The sequence below is a fragment of the Eulemur rufifrons genome, chromosome 7, assembly GCF_041146395.1.
Source record: "Eulemur rufifrons isolate Redbay chromosome 7, OSU_ERuf_1, whole genome shotgun sequence".
In the NCBI taxonomy this organism is placed as follows: domain Eukaryota; kingdom Metazoa; phylum Chordata; class Mammalia; order Primates; family Lemuridae; genus Eulemur; species Eulemur rufifrons.
The window spans coordinates 281,684,632-281,705,318 of record NC_090989.1 but is presented as its reverse complement, the minus strand read 5'-3'; the positions used below and the strand labels follow the sequence as shown (position 1 = coordinate 281,705,318).

Below are 20,687 nucleotides of genomic sequence, written 5' to 3'. Positions count from 1 at the left end.
GGTAAAAGGAGAGGAGTGGAAGGGAACACTCAAAGCCACTCTTCAAAGTCGAGCTGTTGGAAGGGATGGTGCCCCACTAACCTGTCCATCCTCCACATCTCTCATCTGCTCTGCTGCCAACCCACCCCAATGGGAGATTCAGCACAGCTAATACTTCTAGTTGCAGTGCTCCTGATCCACAATCCAGGAAGCAAGTGGCCTTACTTCAGGGATCCAGCCACCTCAAATTTCTAGGCACCAGTAACATAATATCAGAGACAGCCTACCACATCCTGGTCACTGCTCTGTAAAACCACTGCTAACACTTTGAGAGCCTGGCTACGGCCCCATATGTGGAGCATGTCAGGCACTGACAGCTGGGGTGGTTAAGAAATCCCTTTACATCATCCTCACATTTGGTACCACAGGGTTATCGACCCCTGGTAGAGCCCACAAAACGCCCTCGTGAGCAGTCTGATCTTTTCCTTAATGGGCTAGCCCAGGGTTACATGTGATTCCTTCAATGGCAGTACATTTGACACTTTTGACACTGGAGACAAAAAACAGGCTTCTTAGCCATTCCTTCTGCTTAGTATTTCAAGAACAGAGGGCTACAATTTTCTCACTTTGTTACTGCTAGCAAAGCAAATTTTCAAATAGCAAACAAATTCAGGTGCAAGATTTGGGGCTGGATCTCCTCCTGGGGAAATTTGGTTGCAACCATATGAAATGAGAAGTGGAATGATTTTACTGGGACAATGAACAAGACTTAAATTCCTGAGAAGTCAGAGGTCATTTATAAGTCCTTGGGCTTTTCACTCTTTTTCTCTTTAAGAATCTTTTGTCTTTAGGCTGGGCGAGGTGGCTCACACCTGTAATCCTAGCACTCTGGGAGGCCGAGGCAGGCGGATCGTTTGAGCTCGGGAGTTCGAGACCAGCCCGAGCAAGAGTGACACTCTGTCTCTACTAAAAAAATAGAAAGAAATTAGCAGGACAACTAAAAATACATAGAAAAAATTAGCTGGGCATGGTGGCGGCATGCCTGTAGTCCTAGCCACTCAGGAGGCTCAGGCAGGAGGATTGCTTGAGCCCAGGAGTTCGAGGTTGCTGTGAGCTGGGCTGACGCCACGGTACTCTAGCCCGGGCAACAGAGTGAGACTCTGTCTCAAAAAAAAAAAAAAAAAAAAAAAAAAGAATCCTTTGTCTTTAAGATATTCATAGCATATTATAGAACAAGCATGAGGTTTGCAGTCATACCTAGATTAGATTACCTAATAGCTGTGTGACCTTGGGCCGGTACTTGAGCTTCCTAAGTCCTAGTTTCCTCACACGTAAAACAGGGACAGCAACTCTGACTATGCAAGGCTGCTGGGAAGATGAGATAACGCATGTAGAGAACCCACCATGGCATGTGGTAGACTCTTCTCTGTTCCTTCAACCCTCCTTCCATATCTCAATCATGTTCGATATCGTAAGACACACAGCAGGTCAGCAGTAGAAAATGAAATCCTTTTCATTTTGCAAACACCCCAAGAATTTTATCACTAAAGCTGTAATTGCTGTCATTGGCAGTCTCAAAAAGAGTTCTACATGTTGAAACATTCATTCAAGCTGCTCTGAAACAAAGTGGCATAAGATGATGTCTGCTTCTCTCTGTTTCTACGGTCAACAATGTGTTTCTTGGTTTTCTCCCAATGGCTCCAAAATAACACAGTCTCTAGCTTCCGCAAAGATGGTAAATAACAGAATATATTGGTTGATGGAAAAATATTTCATTGTACAAGATTCTTCTTCACTTGTGAATAAACTAGCCAGTGAGAAAGTCAGGTTTGTCTTTATAAGGCCATCTGGTGACTGACACCTTGGGGGTGACAAGTACAGGTAAAACTGGCATCTGCTCTTGGCTTCTACCCTACTAGCACAACATGGATCTTCGGTCTCTTATTTGGCAAAAACACTAGCATAATCCATCATCAGGGCCTGTTAAATTATACTTGACATAAACTAGGTATCAATTAAATTCAATATAAAGAGTATCACAGATGCCAGGTCCTATGTCATTTTACAGTTCAAAAGTCACTAAGAATTCAATGCACACTCTGAAGGGGACTCTCGAGAAGCCCTTGTCCAGGATATTTTCCAAGACATTTTCTTACAGAATAGTTCTGAGGGAGCTTTGTGGGTCCAAAAGATGATCTTCAAATGGCTTCTTCATCTCCTGACACAAATGTATGTTTCAGGCTCCCAAACAAAAAGTGACTCTAAACTGTCCTCAGGACAAGACTCAAGGAAGCAACAGGTCCTTATGGGTAACAATTCACAGTGGTGCTAAATTTTAAAAGACCCCAAAGGTTAACAGGTTATCTTCGGTAGGGTGTCTGGGGATGACAGAGAGAAGAAACCCTTGCAAGGTTTGAGCTTCCGGATGCAGAAAGTGCCAACTTCAAGCAATGGTGTTCTCAGCTTGTCTTTCTCGGTCATTGCCATAGTTCTCATGACTTCTCAAGGTTAAAGACAGATGCTTCAGGATCAGACAGCCTGTAGCATAAATGTCACAAAGGGAACTGCTGGTTCACTCAATCTGTGGCTGAGACAACTGTCTGCAGTGGAGTCTGTTCCATCCCATGTAGAATGAGCTTAAGTGTGGTCAAATGAGGCACAGCTGGCAGGTGTTCTGCTACACTGCCAGGCTAGAGAGGGTCTCAGGAGGAAAGCTGTCCATCACAGCTTGGGAAACACATCTGGACTATATCCTGGCTATGCCACTTAGCAGCTGTGCCACCTCTGGGAACTGATTTCCTTATCAGTAAAATGGGGATGGCTACATCTAAAAGCACTGTTTAAGAAGTGATCACCTCACATGTATGGAGCATCTGGCACACAGTAGGTGATTAATAAAGGTTAGTTCCCTTCTGCTTGATATCCTGTGAAGCAATGGAATCCAAGGGCTGCAGAATTTCCAGAGACGTAGAGATCACTGTGGGCCTGACTGTTCCTGAGGCATAAGTGCACAGAGTAGCAGTCTCACATTTATCCCTAAAAGAAGGGTAGGTTCAGACAGTGGATGGAGGGTGCAGTGTGAACCCTGGCACTGAAGCAGGGAGAAGTGAGGAGTGTGCGTACTGACAGCAAGCAGACAACTGGCCAGAGCAGAAGGAATGTGCCGGAGAACTGAATCCAAGTCAGAAGGTGCTTTGGGGAGGGCCCTGAATTCCAGTCTAAAGTTGGTTTGGACTTTATCTTACAGTCAGTGGGAAGCTGCCAAAGGGTTCTGAGTAGGGAAAGGGGCAAAATAAAAGCAGTTTTAAGATACTCCATCTGGGATGGATTTCCAGGCCACAGTGGAGGAGCCTGGAGGCAGGGAGGGAGTGTGGAGACAAGAGTGATCGCCCAGATGGTGGGGGGCACAGAGCCCCAGCAAACGGGAGGACAGAAAAGCAGAGCAGGGGACAAACCATTTAAATGGCAGGAAGGCACTGGCAGGGTCAATTCACACAGCCCAGGAAAAGAAGTGGTGCTCAGAGTATCAAATGTTGCAGAGTCACCCAAGGAGAAAGAGGCTGTCACTGGTGATTTTGCAGGAACCATGATTAGCACTGTGGCGAGGACAATGCCTTTCCCCAGATGCCTTCTAGCTCCTCCTCCTCCATTGTTCCTGCCTCTTTTCCTGTACTTGGTCCTCAGAGTTAAAGAAATTTCTATCCTTTTCACTATCAAATCATACATTTTAGTTTTTAAAAATAAAATAATGTTGTCTTTCTTCTACTCCTTCAAATTCACTTAAACTTCCCTTAAGCATAAATGTAAATTGTTGGTTTACAATTAATAGGCAACATTCAAGAGATAAAGATAAACAGGTATCTGGTATAAAGAATAGCTGTGTTTATTTTAAGCCAGAATTAAATAATTACATATAATGGTGTGCCAATAAAAGTTTACCAATATGCTAGGAGAGGAAGAGTCTTGGTTTGAAGTGTTTTCCAATTTCCATGGTATAAATACTCCACCATGGCTGATTTCGGGCTACCCAACATGAAGTCACTGATGTGGAGTTGGGGAGAGATGTGCTTGGCTGGCTCTCCTGAGTTGGTACAAGCTGATCACCGAGAGAAGGCAATTCTTTGACAGTTAAAGGCCCTGGCGTTAGTGATGAAATCAGCCAGGAGCAAAGGAATATTTACAGGGATACGATACAATAAAGTTTTAACAAAATTGGCTAGTAACACAATCTAACAGGTGATAACCTACCTCTGGGATAAACCCAAATTTTGAACTGCAGTATAGCATGTTATCACGTACCTATTCTGTATCAGATGCTGTCTTCAGCATGTTACATATGATCTGAGTTCTAGATCTGCAACTGTCTGGCTTTGTGACTTAAAAAAAAAAATCACCTAACCATTTTGGACTTGCTTCTTCATTGCAAAATAGAGAGAGCCATAAAAGGATCATGTTTTCAATGTATGTGCTACGGAGCCCCCCAGGCCTGTGGTGATGGCTGGGGAAACCCACCATGTGCACCTCGGGGCTCTGACCCCTGCTTCAATGTAAACCGACTTGTATGTATTTTCCTTATCAGGATTCTGCTTAAAAATTCATTAAAAAAAAATTTTTTTTTTTAAACTACTACACTCGATTTCTAAGATCCCTTCATTCTAGGATTCTAAATCCCTCCTGCAGACTGAAAGCTGAAGAACAAAAATTTCTGATTATAATTTTGTCAGATAAGAGGTATGTGTCTCTTGACAAGCAATCTTTCCTTACATATTACTGGAGTGGACAGTGACATCAAAATAACGAGTTTTTGATCTATGAATGCAGAAGGGCAAATCAGGATAGAAAGTTTTGCTTTTAACTGCATAGGCATTAATATTAAGGAAACATCTGTCACGACTGCAGAACATTAGCTCACGATTCAGGAAGATCTCACACAGCACAACAGATGAGAGAAGCTTCATGTGTAGCACATTAAATGAGAGGAGCTGAGACAAAGAGGGCGGTTCCCAACTTCCAATCTCAGCCCCCATCAGCAACAAGATTTTTTTTTTAAAGATTTAAATAAATTTCTTTCATTTCCAACCATGAATAGACAGCTCAACAAAGAATTCTATTAATATTTTTTTGAGACAGGGCTAAGAATGCAGTGGCGTCATCATAGGTCACTGCAACCTCAAACTCCTGGGCTCAAGAGATCCTCCTGCCTCAGACTCCTGAGTAGCCGGGATTACAGGCATGCACCACCATACCTGGCTAAGTTTTAAATGTTCTGTATAGATGGAGTCTCACTATTGCCCAGGCTGGTCTCGAACTCGTGTCCTCAAGCAATCCTCCCACCTCAGCCTCCCAGAGTACTAGGATTACAGACGTGAGCCACCATGCTTAGTCTCAACAAAGAATTTTAAAAATTAGCTGGAGAAGAAAGTGCTAGCAGATATAGTTTCAGATGAAAATAAAACCAAAATTAAAAGATGAGAAATACTAAAACCTTCAACTTTTGGGTGATGTTTCTCCACAGGAGCTGAATTTTAAAGCAAATTCAAAGACGGCACTACCCAAATGAAAGTCCACGTGCTCTTCCTCCCAGTATCCTCAGCTTGTTTGCTGCTGCTCATTTATGCATATCTGCCTGCATTCACTTTGAGTCATTTCAAGACTAAGAAATAGCAATTTGGGCCTTGGGAGAGAAGAGGGAGTAGCTCAGCACACAGATCCTCTCCCTGCAGCTCTGATGTCTTTTCGTGGCTGCACAGGGCATCTCATTAAAAAACGAAAAATAAAAAAACAAAAACAGATCACACTGCTGTGGGGTAGATATTTTAAATGGGGCTTCTAGACCTTTTTTTCTTCCTTTTGATATTTGTCACTGAAGCTTTGATAACACCATGAGGATGACAATGGCATTAGGGGACTGACTGAGGGACTGGGAAAACTCTTCTTAACTTACTTGGGGTGGCTGTGGATCCAAAGCCCCCGCTGGCCGAGCTGAATGGGTTTTTGTTGGCTGCATCCTGGCTGGGTTTCCCTCCAAGGCCACTGAAGAAACCTCCCCCTCTTCCAGTGTTTCCAGACCCAAACACGCTACCGCTGGAAGAGGACGACTGCTGAAAAACAAAAGGGGCAGGAAGTAAGATAGGATAAGAGGTCATCGGAAAATGGCAGGCCACATCCGTGGGCAGGAGGTGCTCACAGCTGGTACAAATGGAAAATATAAGAGAATTCTGATTAGTTCTGGTATGGATGCTCTAATGACCACAGAAGCAGCTGGACTCTGGACAGGGATTTCCTACAAATCAGAAGTTCTCAAGCTACTCTATGTTTGCAGTTCTCTGAAAATGTGATTTATGGTAGGTGGGAACTTATAATGCTTGTGAGGCGAACGTGATAACCACTACACTACGGAAACTCTTGGGAACTTGCAATGCTTATCTGCCCTGCTGCCTGAAGTTTCTGACAAAATGCCAGGAGCAGGAAACCAACCCCACAAGAGATCCACCAAACAGAAAAGTTTAGAAACATTTAGAGGCTACTATGAGCACCACTTATTCTGATTCCTCCAGTGTTTGGCTGAACCCATCAGCAACAGATAAGTGATTTATATTGTCTTTCTCTCAATTTGAGCACTTTTATTTCATAATGACTTTCCCAGTGCTGCAGAAATAAGCTTAAATTAGCTCCACTGTTGAAATGATGACCACAGCTGAATTCTGTCCAAGTTCGTAAATCTTATGCTCAGAGGATGCTGCTAACTTAGGGGCAGATGCTGACTCAAAGCTGTATCAGGCACCAGACACTTGATTTCTGTTTGGAAACTAAACCAGTTCTATATTTGAGGGGCCATTCACATTAGCTAAGTGTGTTATCTCCTTGGCTGATAATGCAGAATAAAGACAGGCTTTAGAAACGGGTTGCTGTGCACAGGAACTTCCAGGAGCCCCCTTTAAACGGGGAGCAGAGTGGTGGTGTCAGTCCTCTTCTGTAAAATGGGGATAATAAATTACCCACTTCAAAATGGTGAGTGAATTAAATGAGTAAGAAACATAACACTCTTTAGAACAGTGCCTGAAATAGAATACATGATCAAAAAAGGTTCCTGTTCAGTATTTTAATAATGAACCAACGATCAAGCACTTTGTATGTGCTACGCACTTTTCTAAGTACTTTCTAAGTAATCATTTAATCTTCACAAAAGTCAAGCCTCCAGTGGGCCACTTTCAAAACATGCCCCCATCACTTCCCCTCCTCTCAGTCTGGTCTAAGCCACCTAAATTCAACCCTTTGCCTGGACTATGCAACTACTTTTTTTTTTTTTGAGACAGAGTCTCACTCTGGTGCCTGGACTAGAGTGCTGTGACGTCAGCCTAGCTCACAGCAACCTCAAACTCCTGGGCTCAAGCGATCCTCCTGCCTCAGCCTCCTGGGTAGCTGGGACTACAGACATGTGCCACCATGCCCGGCTAATTTTTTCTATTTTTAGTTGTTTGGCTAATTTCTTTCTATTTTTAGTAGAGATGGGGTCTCACTCTTGCTCAGGCTGGTCTCAAACTCCTGAGCTCAAGCTATCCTCCTGCCTCGGCCTCCCAGAGTGCTAGGATTATAGGCGTGAGCCACCGCACCAGGCCAACTATGCAACTACTTAACTGGTCTCTGCTTCCACTACAGTCTCTGTTCACACAGCAGCTAGAGTAGGTGCTTGAAATGGCAGTGAGATCCCTTCACCTCTTTTTACAAATTCTAAAAGACCCTATAGGATCTGCCCCTGTCTCTCTCACATCATCTTTTATCATCCTCTCCCTCACTCAGTACAGTCTGTTTTTGCCTTGAACACAGCAAGCTTATTTTTTTTGCCTTAAGGCAATGTACTTAATGTACTTGCTAGTCTACCTTTTTATTCCATTTCTTTAAAAAAACCCACAATAACAGTTTACTACAACCATTTAATAATGAGTAACAGGTAGGAATCCAATCCCATCATAAAACTATAGGCTTTGATAAGTAGTAAACTGTCACTGAAAGGAAGAGAGACATGACAACTGATGCTTGTACATAGAAGGGATCAGATTGTTTGGCTGACTTCCATGTGTCAGGCTGAAACACAGGAAACTGCCAATATATGAACATTCTGCCCTACAAAAAAACAGCAATTTCAGATGGCTCAGCTTAATTTTAATAACATGATTTGATAAAGACTACCCATAGAAATGGAGTAGATAATTAATATACTTCACTGAAGTAAATATGAATTGATAGTTACTGCATCCTCATAAATGGGTGAGAATTCCATTCAATTTAACTGCAATATATAATAAGTTTTAAAACTTAAAATCATGGAAAATCTCAAATATGTACAAAAAGGAGACAGAATAGTATAATGAACCCTCCACACACCCCTCTGCCAGCTTTAACAACGACCAGCTCATAGCAATCGGGTTTTACCTTTGCTCTAATTCCTCTCATGCTTTATTAGAATGAAGCAAATCTCAGACATCTTATCATTTCACGTACTGATTTTCCAGTATAAATCTATAAAACTATAACCACAACACCATTACAACAGAAAAATTTAATAATTCCTTAATATCACTGAATAAGAAGTAAGTGTTCAAGATCCAGCCTCATGATATTGCCAAAAAAATCAAACTTGACTCTCATTAAGCCAAATACTTCACGGGAAGTAAAAGGGGACCAAGGACCAAGTTAACTTTGAAGGTACACCACAAGGATGTAGTCAGCAACGAGATCATGGGAAACTCCACAGGACAAATGACCAGCTTTGTTCAACAACTGAACTATGAGGAAAAATAAAAAAAGGAGAAACATGAGAGGGAAATCTATAGATAAAGGGACTTAAGAGACCAATCAAGCAATCTCAATGTGTGGCTCTTATCTGGTCCTGATTCAAACAAACAAAATGTAAAAAGAAAAGAGAGACATTCATGAGACTTCTTCAGAGAGCCATTTCCTGACCATCTAACCTAAACCAACTTCCCTGATTTCTATTACAAGCTTTATTTCTTCACAGTATTTAACACTCTCTGAAATCAAAGACTGATCCCCTTCATCAAATGGAAGCTCTGTGAGCACGGCCACTTTTGTCTTACTCACCACTAATTTCTGCATGAATTATTAAATTAATTTGGACAGATTTTGGTTTCCGTCTTGGTTCTACAATTTATGAGCTATGTATTGCTACCCTAACAGAACATTAAATCTTCTGATCCATGAACATAGGATGGCTTTCCATTTACTTAGATCTTAATTTCTTTTCAACATTTTATAGTATTCATGAAGTTATCTTCGTCTTTTTTTTCGGTGCCAGTCCTACTGGTCAGCTAGACATTGCTTAAGTTTTGTACTTCTTTTGTTAAATTTATTCTACCCCTTTCTGCCGCCTCTCCTTCCAGGACTCTGATTACACATATGTTGGACTGCCTGATACTGCAGCACAGATCACTAATGCCTTGTCCAATTTTTTTCTAGTCTCTCTGACCTTGATTTTGAATAATTTCTATTTAAATGTCCTCAAGTTCACTATTCTTCTGTAGTATTCACTCTGCTGCTAAGCCTTTCTAATCATTTTTTATTTCACATACTAAATTTAAACATTAAATACAGATCAAGACTTTATTTTTTAAAATTCCATTTTTCTGCTGAGATTCCTTATTCAACCATTCTTTTAATATTTTCCTGTAAATCCTTGAGCACAATAGTTATTTAAAGTCTTTGTCTCTAGCTCAAATATCTGGGTCATCCATAGGTTGATTTTTGCTAATTTTTAAATTGTGGGTCCCCCCCTTTTTGGTTGCTTTGTATGTTTCATAATTTTGGGGTGGGACTTACTAGACTTTATGTATACAATAACAGTGGTAATTGAAGAACAATGTTTTTCTAGAGAGTGAGAGCTCTCTTTTATCTGTAGACTACAGTGAGGAGGTAATTATTCAGATTTCACTATGGGTTGATCTGGAACCGAGTCACAGAGGTAAGACTGAGCTCACTACTGGTTAGCCCAACAGTCTCTCTGGTTAGAGTTTAAGTTATTTGTCAGATAAGTGTCTGAGCTTGGAGTCAGGAGGCAGCTGGGCTGCAGCATCACCTTTAGACCCAACAGTTCCAGGCCACAGGAGAATGGAAGACTGTGTAAATTCTGCTTTTTAGTTTTACTTTTTTTTCGCTAGCAAAAGCAGGGGAGTGAGTAGCAGAATATTTATGCCAAACAAATTACTGTTGCACTTGCAAGTCTTTCAGAACCCCAATCTGATTTTTTAAGAACAGCTTTATTGGGATATATATAATTCATGTACCATACAATTCACTGATTCAAAGTATAAAACTCAATGGTTTTTTTTTTTTTTTTCTTTTTTGATCTTCACTCTGAGAACCTACTCAATGATTTTTGGTATGTCACTATCAATTTTTAAAAATTATAGTAAAATACATGTAACATAAAACTTGCCGTTTTAACCATTTTTAAGTGTACAATTCAGTAGCATTACACTTGCAATGTTGTGCAACCATCACCATCTATTTCTAAAATTTTCATCACCCCAAAGTGAAATTCTGTAACCCTTAAGCAATAACTCCCCATTCCCTCCTCCTCTCAGTCCCTGATAACCTCTAATCTACTTTCCGTCTTTATGAATTTGTCTATTCTAGATATTTCATATGAGTGGAATCATTTAATATAATATTTGTCTTTTTGTGGCTTATTTCACTTAGCATACTGTTTTCAAACTTCATCCATGTGTAGCACGAATCAGAACTTCATCCCTTTTGATGGTTGAGAAATATTCCATTGACTGCATATATCATTTTGTTTATCTGTTGACACTTGAGTTATTTCCAATCTTTTTGGCTATGTGAATAATGCTGCAATAAACACTGGCATACAAGTATCTGTTCCAGTTCCTTTCTTCAATTCCCTTGTGTATTCTATTAATACCTTGGAATAGAAGAACTGCTGGGTCATGTGGTAGGAGTACTATGTTTAGCTTTTTGAGGAACCACCAAACTACAGCAGCTGCACAATTGCACATTCCCACCAGCAATGTACGAGGGTTCCAGTTCCTCCATATCCTTGCTAATACTGGTTTGCTTGTTTGTTATTTATTTACTTGACAGGGTCTTGCTCTGTCGCCTGGGCTAAAGTGCAATGGCATCATCATAGCTCACTGCAACCTCAAGCTCCAGGGCTGAGGCAATCCTCCTGTCTCAGTCTCCAGAGTAGCTAGGACTACAGGTGCTCACCACCACACCCGGCTAATTTTTCATTTTTTGTAGAGACAGGATCTCACTACATTGCCCAGGCTTGTCTTGAACTCCTGAGTTCAAGCGATCCTCCCACCTGGGCCTCTCAAAGTCCTGGGATTACAGGTGTGAGCCACTGTGCCTGGCCTACTATGGACACTCTTATCCATATCTTTTGATAAGCAAAAGCACTCATTTCTGTTCGTTATATATTCTGTTCATTATATATATAGAATTTGCTGGGTCAATAGGGATTTTGTGTATTAAATTTTGATACTGCCACATGGTTTTTCAAAGTGGTTGATATGAATTTATACTCCCACTGGCAATATATGAGAGTTTCCAGTTGCTCTTTTCCTCAGTAACACTTGGCACTGTCAGCCGTTTTAATTTAATTTAGGTGTAGTTGTCTTTTTTTCTTTTTGATTTGTAGAAATACCTTACATACTCTGAATACAATTAATCTTTTGGTTATACAGGCTACAATTTTCCTATTTCATGGCTTGTTTTACCCTAAAAATTAAAAAGGCTGTAATTTTAATGAAGTCAAATTTTTCTTCTGCCTGAGAAATGTCCCTTAGAATTTCCTTCAGGTCTGCTAGACATAAATTCTCTCGGTATCTGTTTATCTGAAAGAAAAGTCTTGATTTCACTTCATTCTCTAAAGATACTTTTGCTGGCTTTAGAAATTCTAGGTAGACAGACCGCATTCTGGCTTTCATAGTCAGTGCTAGGAAGTTAGCAGTCAGTCCGACTATGGCTACTTAGAAGGTAACCTGTCTTTTTTCTCTAGTTGCTTTAAATACTTTATCTCTGTTGTTCTGCAGTTTCAGTAGGCTGGGTCTCAGAATCAATTTCCTTTAATGTTACTGCATTCTGTGTGGCACTTACTGGGCTCCTGAACCTGTGAGTTGCTATTATCCATTAGTTTTGGAAATCTGTCTTTTTCTCTAATATTGCCACACATTCTCTCTCTCTTCTCCTTCTGGGACTCTGATTAAATGTATGTTAGATGTTCTCCTGAAGGATTTTTGTTCTCTTTTGTATTTTCCATCTTTTTTGCTCTCCATGATGCATCCAGATAACTTAATTTAATCTACCTTCTAGTTCAAGGGTCACCAAACTATAGCTCAGAGGTCAAATCCAGGCCACTACCTGTTTTTGTAAATAAAGCTCAACTGGAACATAATCATGCTCATTTACATATTGTCTATAGCTGCTTTTGCACTTGGTGGCAGAGATTAGTGGCTGTGACAGATGGCCTATAGCCCTCAAAGCCTGAACATTCACTATCTCACCCCATCTAGTAAACTACTACTGTTTTCAGCTGGGTCTAATCTGCTCAAAATAGATTCACTGAATTTTAAATTTTAATTATTGCATTTTTATAGAAATTCTATTTGTTTCTTTCTCAAAGCTGCTATGACACTTCTTATTTCCTACTCCTTAATGGTATTTTCAAGTTTGTTTTTTATTTCTTTTAAACATGTAAAACATAGTTGATTTATAGGTAGTCTTTGCAAAGGTATTTCTGATTTATTCCGGCTCTTGCTCATAGTTCCTTATTTCCTTGTGTGACTAATTTAGGTGTGGGAATCAATGTTTTTAAAAATTGTAAGAATAATCTAAGGCCTAAAGTTCCTTTTATTCAGAGGGAGTCTGTGCGCTGCTTCTGCCACACATGGAGGCACCATGCTAGAACCACGTCAGGCCACAGTCATGGGCTGAGACCTGGGAATCTGGAGTTCCAGCTTACGGTGAGGAAGGTCTCTACTGTGTCCATATCTTAGTGATTTTTGTCTCTTTACCCTTGGGGTTTTTAAATAGAAAATTCAAATTTTCTTTGATTAGTAAATGCTGTCAGGGTGAAAGTAGCTTCTGTGCACTACTTTACTTTTCTAGGCTCCCATATTCCTTTTAATTTGGTTTGGCAAAATACCTTGTCAGTTTACCAGTGCTTTTAAAAACATGGTTTCTATGTTGTATCTACCATTTTTGGCAGTTTTCAGTAGAGAACTCAGTTTGAATAATGTAGTCCTACATTACAAGAAACTGGAAATCAGAGGTTTTATTTCTCTCTTTTAAGAAAGACCATTGGCCGGGCGCGGTGGCTCACGCCTGTAATCCTAGCACTCTGGGAGGCTGAGGCGGGTGGATCGCTCGAGGTCAGGAGTTCAAGACCAGCCAGAGCAATGAGCGAGACCTCGTCTCTACTAAAAATAGAAAGAAATTATCTGGCCAACTAAAATATATATAGAAAAAAAAAATCAGCCGGGCATGGTGGCGCATGCCTGTAGTCCCAGCTACTCGGGAGGCTGAGGCAGTAGGATTGCTTAAGCCCAGGCGTTTGAGGTTGCTGTGAGCTAGGCTGACGCCACGGCACTCACTCTAGCCTGGGCAACAAAGCGACACTCTGTCTCAAAAAAAAAAAAAAACAAACAAACAAACAAACAAAAAAAAAGAAAGACCATTGACTAGGGTGGAGTCCATCTTCAAACAAAAATGGAGATAAAGAAAATCTCCTACTGAAGATGTATAAAAATCATAAATTATGCCTGGCACTTTATTAACTGCTAGACTAATACTGCTTCCACCTTTGGAAAGTCACAACCATTTCCAATACATGAGAGAATTCTTTCTTCAGAAGGGCTCCTTAGGAGGTTAGTATGATCTCAAAGCACCTGGTATGTGATGAAACAGTCAATTTAACTTCTCTGGGCCTTCAGTGTCCTCATCTCTCAAATGGGGATAACAGCATCTACCTTACAGAGGTGCTGTGAGGATCATGTGAATTAATTTGTATTAAGCACTTTGTGCTATGCCTGGTACACAGATAACTGCAAGCTGTACAAAGTGGAACAGCTCAGTTCACCAAGAGGAGTCACTGGACTACATATAGATTAGCACAGGGGCTGCACATCATGGTCTCTGTTACATATTCTTCTTCTTCCATTTTATTTTTTTAAAACCATTAAAAATATAAAAATCATTCTTAGCTCAAGAATTAGAAAAAAAAACAAAAAACAAAAAAACAAGGCTGAGGGGAATATTTAGCCCATGGACTGTAGTTGCCAACCCTTGGCCTAACAGAACAGGCCAACTGACAGAAATCAGGCAATGTGCTTTTAAAGTACTTTCCCAGAGGACTATCAAATAAGGATCAAAATTCTAGTGATTCTCTTATCAGAGCTGACACTTCTGCATCCCCAAGCAGCTGAACAGAGTGCAGCCTCAGAACCACAGATGGCTGTTTGCTAGGCTTGGAGATATAACATGGACGATTGTATTACAGCGGTGAAAACTGGATGGGTTTGATATGCGGGACATGAATACAGACAAACACATACTTACCTGGCCAAAGACTGTTCCACCAGTACTGGCTGCTTGACCAAACACAGAAGCAGTATTACTAGACCCAAAACCTATAACATACAAAGAAAACAAAAGCTCAATTTGGACAAATCTTTTTTTTCAACATCAAAATGTTGTTGTTTTTTTTTTTTTAATGGCATTTAGGTATGCTGAGATATCCCACAAATCAACTTATGAATAAAATCTGTTTCCCCATCTAGAAAATGGAGAAAATTCTGAGTAAATATTTTAAGACCTTTTTTCACTGCTAACATTTTATAATAGTATAAATTCCAAAGTCCCAAGGAAAGAATCCTTCTCTTTACTAAATCCCAGGTGACAGGGCTATAAGACGGTGTACTTTCAGAGTGACTTTTCTCCAGACTTTTTGCCACCACCAGGAATTCTCTCCAATGACTGATTCACTATTGTGTATATTTCTATTCCCTGGTTTCTTATGAATCTCAAATGAAAGATTCTTTCAAGGTAGTTTACCTTTCTTCCAGATGGCATAACATGGTTGAGGTGCTGGGCTGAACAAGGCCTGGGAAAATCAGGCAGAACTATACATATTACAATAACAGAAGAACACTAGACAAGAAGTGAGCAGGCAGGAGCTCCATACTCATTTCTGTCACCAGTTAGGTAGGTGGCCCTGGGCAAATCTCAATTCCTCAACCAGGGCTGCACTACACAGCTCAGGTACCTTTCTACACAGTTGTTAAACGAAAGAAGATTTCTTTAGGGATTCCGAATAGTTTGGTCATGCCTGCACATGAGGTATTCTCAAGCTCTGACTGCAGAACAAATGATGCAGTAGAGGTGGAGACCGTGTTAAATATCCTACTGTCCTTTAAGACTCACAGGGCCTCCTCCCTGCCTGCTCTCTGGACCAAGTCAGTACATTGCCCGTCATTCGGAGAGGCCAACTGGCCTCCGCACAGGGCATCAGGTGGATATCAAAACTGTGACTGTCTTTTCACCACAGTGTCCGTGTAGGTGAACAGGAAGGAAGGAAGACATTCCTTTTCTGATAAATTATGAGCCATTTTCAAATAAATTATCATTGAAGAAATGAGCCTGCAGTTACTACTAATCTTGCTCACCAGAAATCACTGATCCTTGTTTTCCGCCCCCAGAGCCTAACTGGGAAAGAATTGCCTTTCATAAGATAGCCATTGGAAAGCAAATCTTAGAAAAGATTTTCAAATTGTCCCGTCTATTATAAGAAATAAAAGCAGTGCTGAAATTGGACATACAATAGTTAAGGATTAAGTTTCAACTGTCAAAAAATAGTAAAATTTTAAAAATTTTGAAAAAAATCACAACATCGAAAATAGGGAAAAAACCCAAGTCCTCAAATGTCAGTATCCGCCATTCCAGTAAGAAAGGTGGTGTCAGAGGAAACAGAAAATATCGGCAGGGCAGTGAACTACCCTTAGGACACTTGCATTCTTCTTTTGACCCCAATATCAGTGCTATCTGACATTGGATCAGTCTCCTTGAGGCTTGAAGCTTTGGACATAATGATCTCTAAAGCATCTTGCAAGTTGAACATTTCTTATTTATGAGAAATTAAATTACTTGCCATGACCTTAAACTAAAGAACCTTGCTTTTCCCCATGAAATTGGCATTCTGGTGGCTAGCAGAGCGGACAACTTGCTAAGAAGCATAACTGGAACTGCACTGAGCTAGAATAGATCCAGCCAATTAGGCCAAAGAAATTCTTGAGACCACATGTGCTCCAAGCTCCCTTACAGGTTATTCTTTGTTTTTCCCTTTCCTTCTTTTAATTACAAAAGTAATGCAGGTTTGTTGCAAATGTTTTAAACAACACAGAGGGAACAAGTAAAAAGTTTCCATAAATTCTTACCTGAAGCTTGACAAAAGCTAAACCCAGAGGATGCTGCTGTGGTGGTGGTGGCCGAGGCACCACCAAATACTGAGCCTCCCTGCCCAAAGCCGGGACTCTGGCCAAAAGCAGGAGGGTTGCTTTGGCCAAACAGCCCCCCTCCTGCGTTGGCAGAAGACTGTCCAAATGAGAACGAACCAGAGCTACTGGTACTTGAAGAGGCACCGAAGACATTCCCACTGGTGGATGTGGGGGTGGAGGAAACGGACTGACCGAAGACAGGCACGGAACTGAACCCAGGCTGACTGAAGGAGAAGCCACCTGCAGGGCTGCTTGTTGACTGCCCAAAGGCCGGGGCCTGCCCAAATGTCGTCTGTCCAAAGACCCCTGGGGCTGAGGCGCCAAAAGCTGGACTGCCAAACCCTGAGCTGCTGACCTGTGGTGTGGCGGTTCCCGTGCTGGCTACGCTGCCTGTCTGCTGCCCAAACACGCTTGGTGCGGTGCTGGCTGACACCTGCCCAAACACAGGGGTGGCAGAGGGGGTAGTGGCTGTGTTGTTGGTGAGCTGGCTGAAAGCTGAGCTAGAACTGGCAGCAGGTGGCTGAGTAAAGACCGATGAGCCAGAAGTGACAGTCCCAAACACTGCTGCCTCTGTAGCTGGGCTGGGAGCAATACTGGAAGCAGTGCTGGAGCTTGCGGGGGCATTGGATGTTTCGATGGTCACAGCGCCTGCACTTGAGACGGGAGCTGCTGTGACAGCAGTCTGTCCAGACACTGAGAAGGTGGAAGCAGAAGATACTGCCTCTGTCCTGACATCAGGGGCCCCAGTAGCTGCTGGAGTGGCCTCTGCAGGAGGTGCTATGAGACTGGTACCAGATGCTGCAGTGCCCGGATTGCTGACTAAAGGCTGGGAAAGAACAGGTTCTTTTTTAACAGAGTCCGAAGTTTGCAGAGGAGCCTGGGGAGGCTGGGCTGACGGCTGATGCCCTAGAAGAGAGGTTGCTGATGCTGAGCCCTCACTGTTGCCTGGCTTCTCAGGCAAAGCCAATGATGCAGCTGCCTCTGTGCTTTTACCAGAGGACACAGGCAGGGACGGAGTAGATGCTGGACTCAGGAGGCTACCGAACGACAACGTGGGAAATGGCGTTGGAAGGGGAGTGGAACTGGCAGTTGTAGTTGATGGTGGGGCAGATGGGGGCACTATGCTACTGGTCTGCTGGCTTCCAAATGAAAAACTCGACTTGCCACCACTTAGAGATGTCCCACCAAAACTGATTATCCCCCCAGTGGGCCCCGCACTGGTGAGTGGCAGACTGCCAAACACACTAGTCGAGGAACTGCCGGTGCTTGTGTTTGAGACTGCTGGTGGTGCTACCGTGGTGGTGGTGGTGACAGAAGTCACAGGGGGTTCCACATGCTTCCCTAACGCTGGAGGGGCAGTAAAACTAAACCCTGAGGGCACGTTTGACGTCTTGGTGGGCTGGGCACTAGTTAGGCTTGTGGACGAAGTCTTACTAGCTGGCTTTGTAGAATCATCTGCTTGGCCAACCCGCAGGCCTGAGAAACTTCCTAGAGTCTCTCCAGCCAAAGAACTTGGAAACAGAAGCTCTCCCAATTTGGATGGTGGAGTTTCCAGCTTGCTAGAGGCGGTGGAAAGAGCAATTCCAGAAGGTGCCGCAGGTCTGCTGCTAGATGGAGCAGCCTCACCCGGAGAGGCAACGGCAGCTCCTGTGAGGCTGGATGCCAGCGTGACTCCTGAGGTGGGGGAGCTCTCAGGAATGGTCTCATAAAAAGGTTTGCCTCCCACGCCAAACGAGAATGTGTCGAGCTGGTTTGACTCTTTAGTGGACGGTGTTGCCCCTAGTAAGAAAAAGAAATTAGGAGATGGGTTGGACTTAGCAAAACAGGACCTATCACAGTTCCACTGACTGGATTTCTAAGCCACAGCTCTCCCCTCTGAAGAGTGGGAACAGCCTGCTGTAGCAGAAGTTTTCTTTGGAGAGGACAGAATGAATGCTTCTCCATAGGAATGTTAGCTCTAAGTCATCTCACAGAAGTGAAAGGAACAAATATTCTTTTTATGACCATTAAATCACAACAAATATATGACATCTAGAATACATGAAATTAATGTATTATCCCAAAACAGAAATAAAAAGGCATCTTCCCTTATATTCCAATGACTATCTGTGTGCTTTCTTCAATAACATCTTCAGCACAGTGCTAGCTGACAGATCTCCTGTCAGACTAGGATTTGATTCAAAATGGAAGTTCTTTCTTTATTTTTTGTTTGGCAAATAAAGTGTTAATCCACAGATAATCATTTTTACATACAATTAATGGCTACTTGCTAAATGCTCTACTAAGTAGGCTATTTTACAGAGGCAGCATAGCTTAGTGGTCAAGAATACGGACTCTGGAACTAGTACTTTTGCCACTTGATGGCTGTGCAACTCCAGAAAGGTTACTTTACTTCTCTGGGCCTCACCTTCCCCATTTGGAAAAGCTAGATAATTATAATGCCTATACTCATAGAGCTGTTAAAAAGATCAAATGACATACAGGTAAAGCACTCACAAAAAGGCCTTGTCAAACAACAGTGGTCAGTAAATAAGAGTAACAAAAATATGATATTCATAAACTAAAATTAGCCTATTGCAAATGTCTACTATCACTTCTAACTCCATATTGTTTTAAGAAACCTGGCTATCACATACTCTTGGGAACACTGCAAAGCCCCTACTACCTATAATCTCCAGAATGCACTCTTTGTACCGCTCGTGTTGTAGAGTTGTTTATGGTTTGGGATTGTTGTCTATTCTCATATTATTTATAATGTTTACGTATAATTATGATTGTTTTTTATTCCCATTTTATTTTCCTTATGATTTTTGACAATTATTTTGTTCCTCTCCAAACACTGAGTTCTCTTTTCTCTAGAAAGTAAGAATGGAAAGGAGGTGGGCCTTGAGGGTTATTCTGCCACATCTAACTTGGCAAAGGATAAAAAAAAAAGTTTTAAGAATTACTGTTCGAGAGAAAAAGGAATGAAGCCGCCAACCCTTTATGTGCCACGTTCAGACCAGGCATAGGAAGGCTGCTATGCTTCCAGCTCCCTAAGCTCCCTCTAGACGTCAGGAAATCCCATTTCCACTGAGAAAATTCTATCACATGGGTAGGCATGTAGAAAGTATTAAAAAAATATTTGTTGAGTGAATAAATGACAGATGGTCACTGTTTTATTTATAATACGGAAAACATGGAAATAACTGAAATGTCCAATAGGTGAATGGTTAAAAAAATTACGGTGTATCTGCAAGACAGAATTATGAAGCCATTAAAAATTACATTTATAAGATTCTCCATAATATTGGAAAATTCATAAGAGATTGTGTTAATGAAAAAAAGTAGAAGACAAAATCTCTAGAAGTAAATATAATAGAACTGCAATAGTTATTATCAAGGGGTACAATGTGGGATTCTAAACTCCTTTATGCTTTTTAATATCTCCATATTTTGCTCAAAAAGAACACTGGGGTGAGTGCAGTGGCTCATGCCTGTAATTCTAGCACTTTGGAAGGCTGAGGTAGGAGGATAGCTTGAAGTCAGGAGTTTGAGACCAGCCTGGGCAACATAGTGAGACCCTGTTTCTACAAAAAATAAAAAAATTAGCCAGGCATGGTGGTGTATGCCTACAGTCCCAGCGCCTCAGGAGGCTGGGGCAGGACGATCACTTGTGCCTAGGAGTCTGAAGTTGCAGTGAGCTATGATGACACCATTGCACTCTAAACCTGGGCAACAGAACAAGACCCTGTCTCAAAAACCAAAACAAGGCTAGGCATAGTGGCTCACCCTATAATCCTAGCACTCTGAGAGGCTGAGGCGGGAGGATCAGTTGAGCTCAGGAGTTTGAGACCAGCCTGAGCAAGAGCGAGATCCTGTCTCTACTAAAAAAAATAAAAATAAAAAATAAAAAGAAATTAGCTAGACAACTAAAAAAAAAAAAAAAAAAAATATATATATATATATATATATATATATAAAAAATTAGGCGGGCATGGTGGCACATGCCTATAGTCTCCAGCCACTCGGGAGGCTGAGGCAAGAGGATTGCTTGAGCCCAGGAGTTTGAGGTTGCTGTGAGCTAGGCTGACGCCACGGCACTCTAGCCCGGGCAAGAGTGAGACTCTGTCAAAAAAAAAAAAAAACAACAACAAAAAACAAAAAACTAAACAAAAAAGCACAACACCACTTTTCTAA

General features: G+C 41.7%; 1 protein-coding gene across 3 annotated transcripts in view; it reads right to left on the bottom strand.

The window, feature by feature from the left end:
• The window catches only part of NUP214 (nucleoporin 214), an 89,151-nt gene that overhangs the window by 9,577 nt on the left and 58,887 nt on the right, over window positions 1-20,687 (bottom strand). For all 3 annotated transcript variants that reach the window (XM_069476971.1, XM_069476972.1, XM_069476973.1), the window contains exons 29-31: window positions 16,449-18,287; window positions 14,575-14,645; window positions 5,924-6,080 (exon numbers count right to left, since the gene is read on the bottom strand). In XM_069476971.1, the coding sequence (XP_069333072.1) occupies window positions 5,924-6,080; window positions 14,575-14,645; window positions 16,449-18,287 (2,067 nt within the window). The remainder of the gene's footprint in view (window positions 1-5,923; window positions 6,081-14,574; window positions 14,646-16,448; window positions 18,288-20,687) is intronic.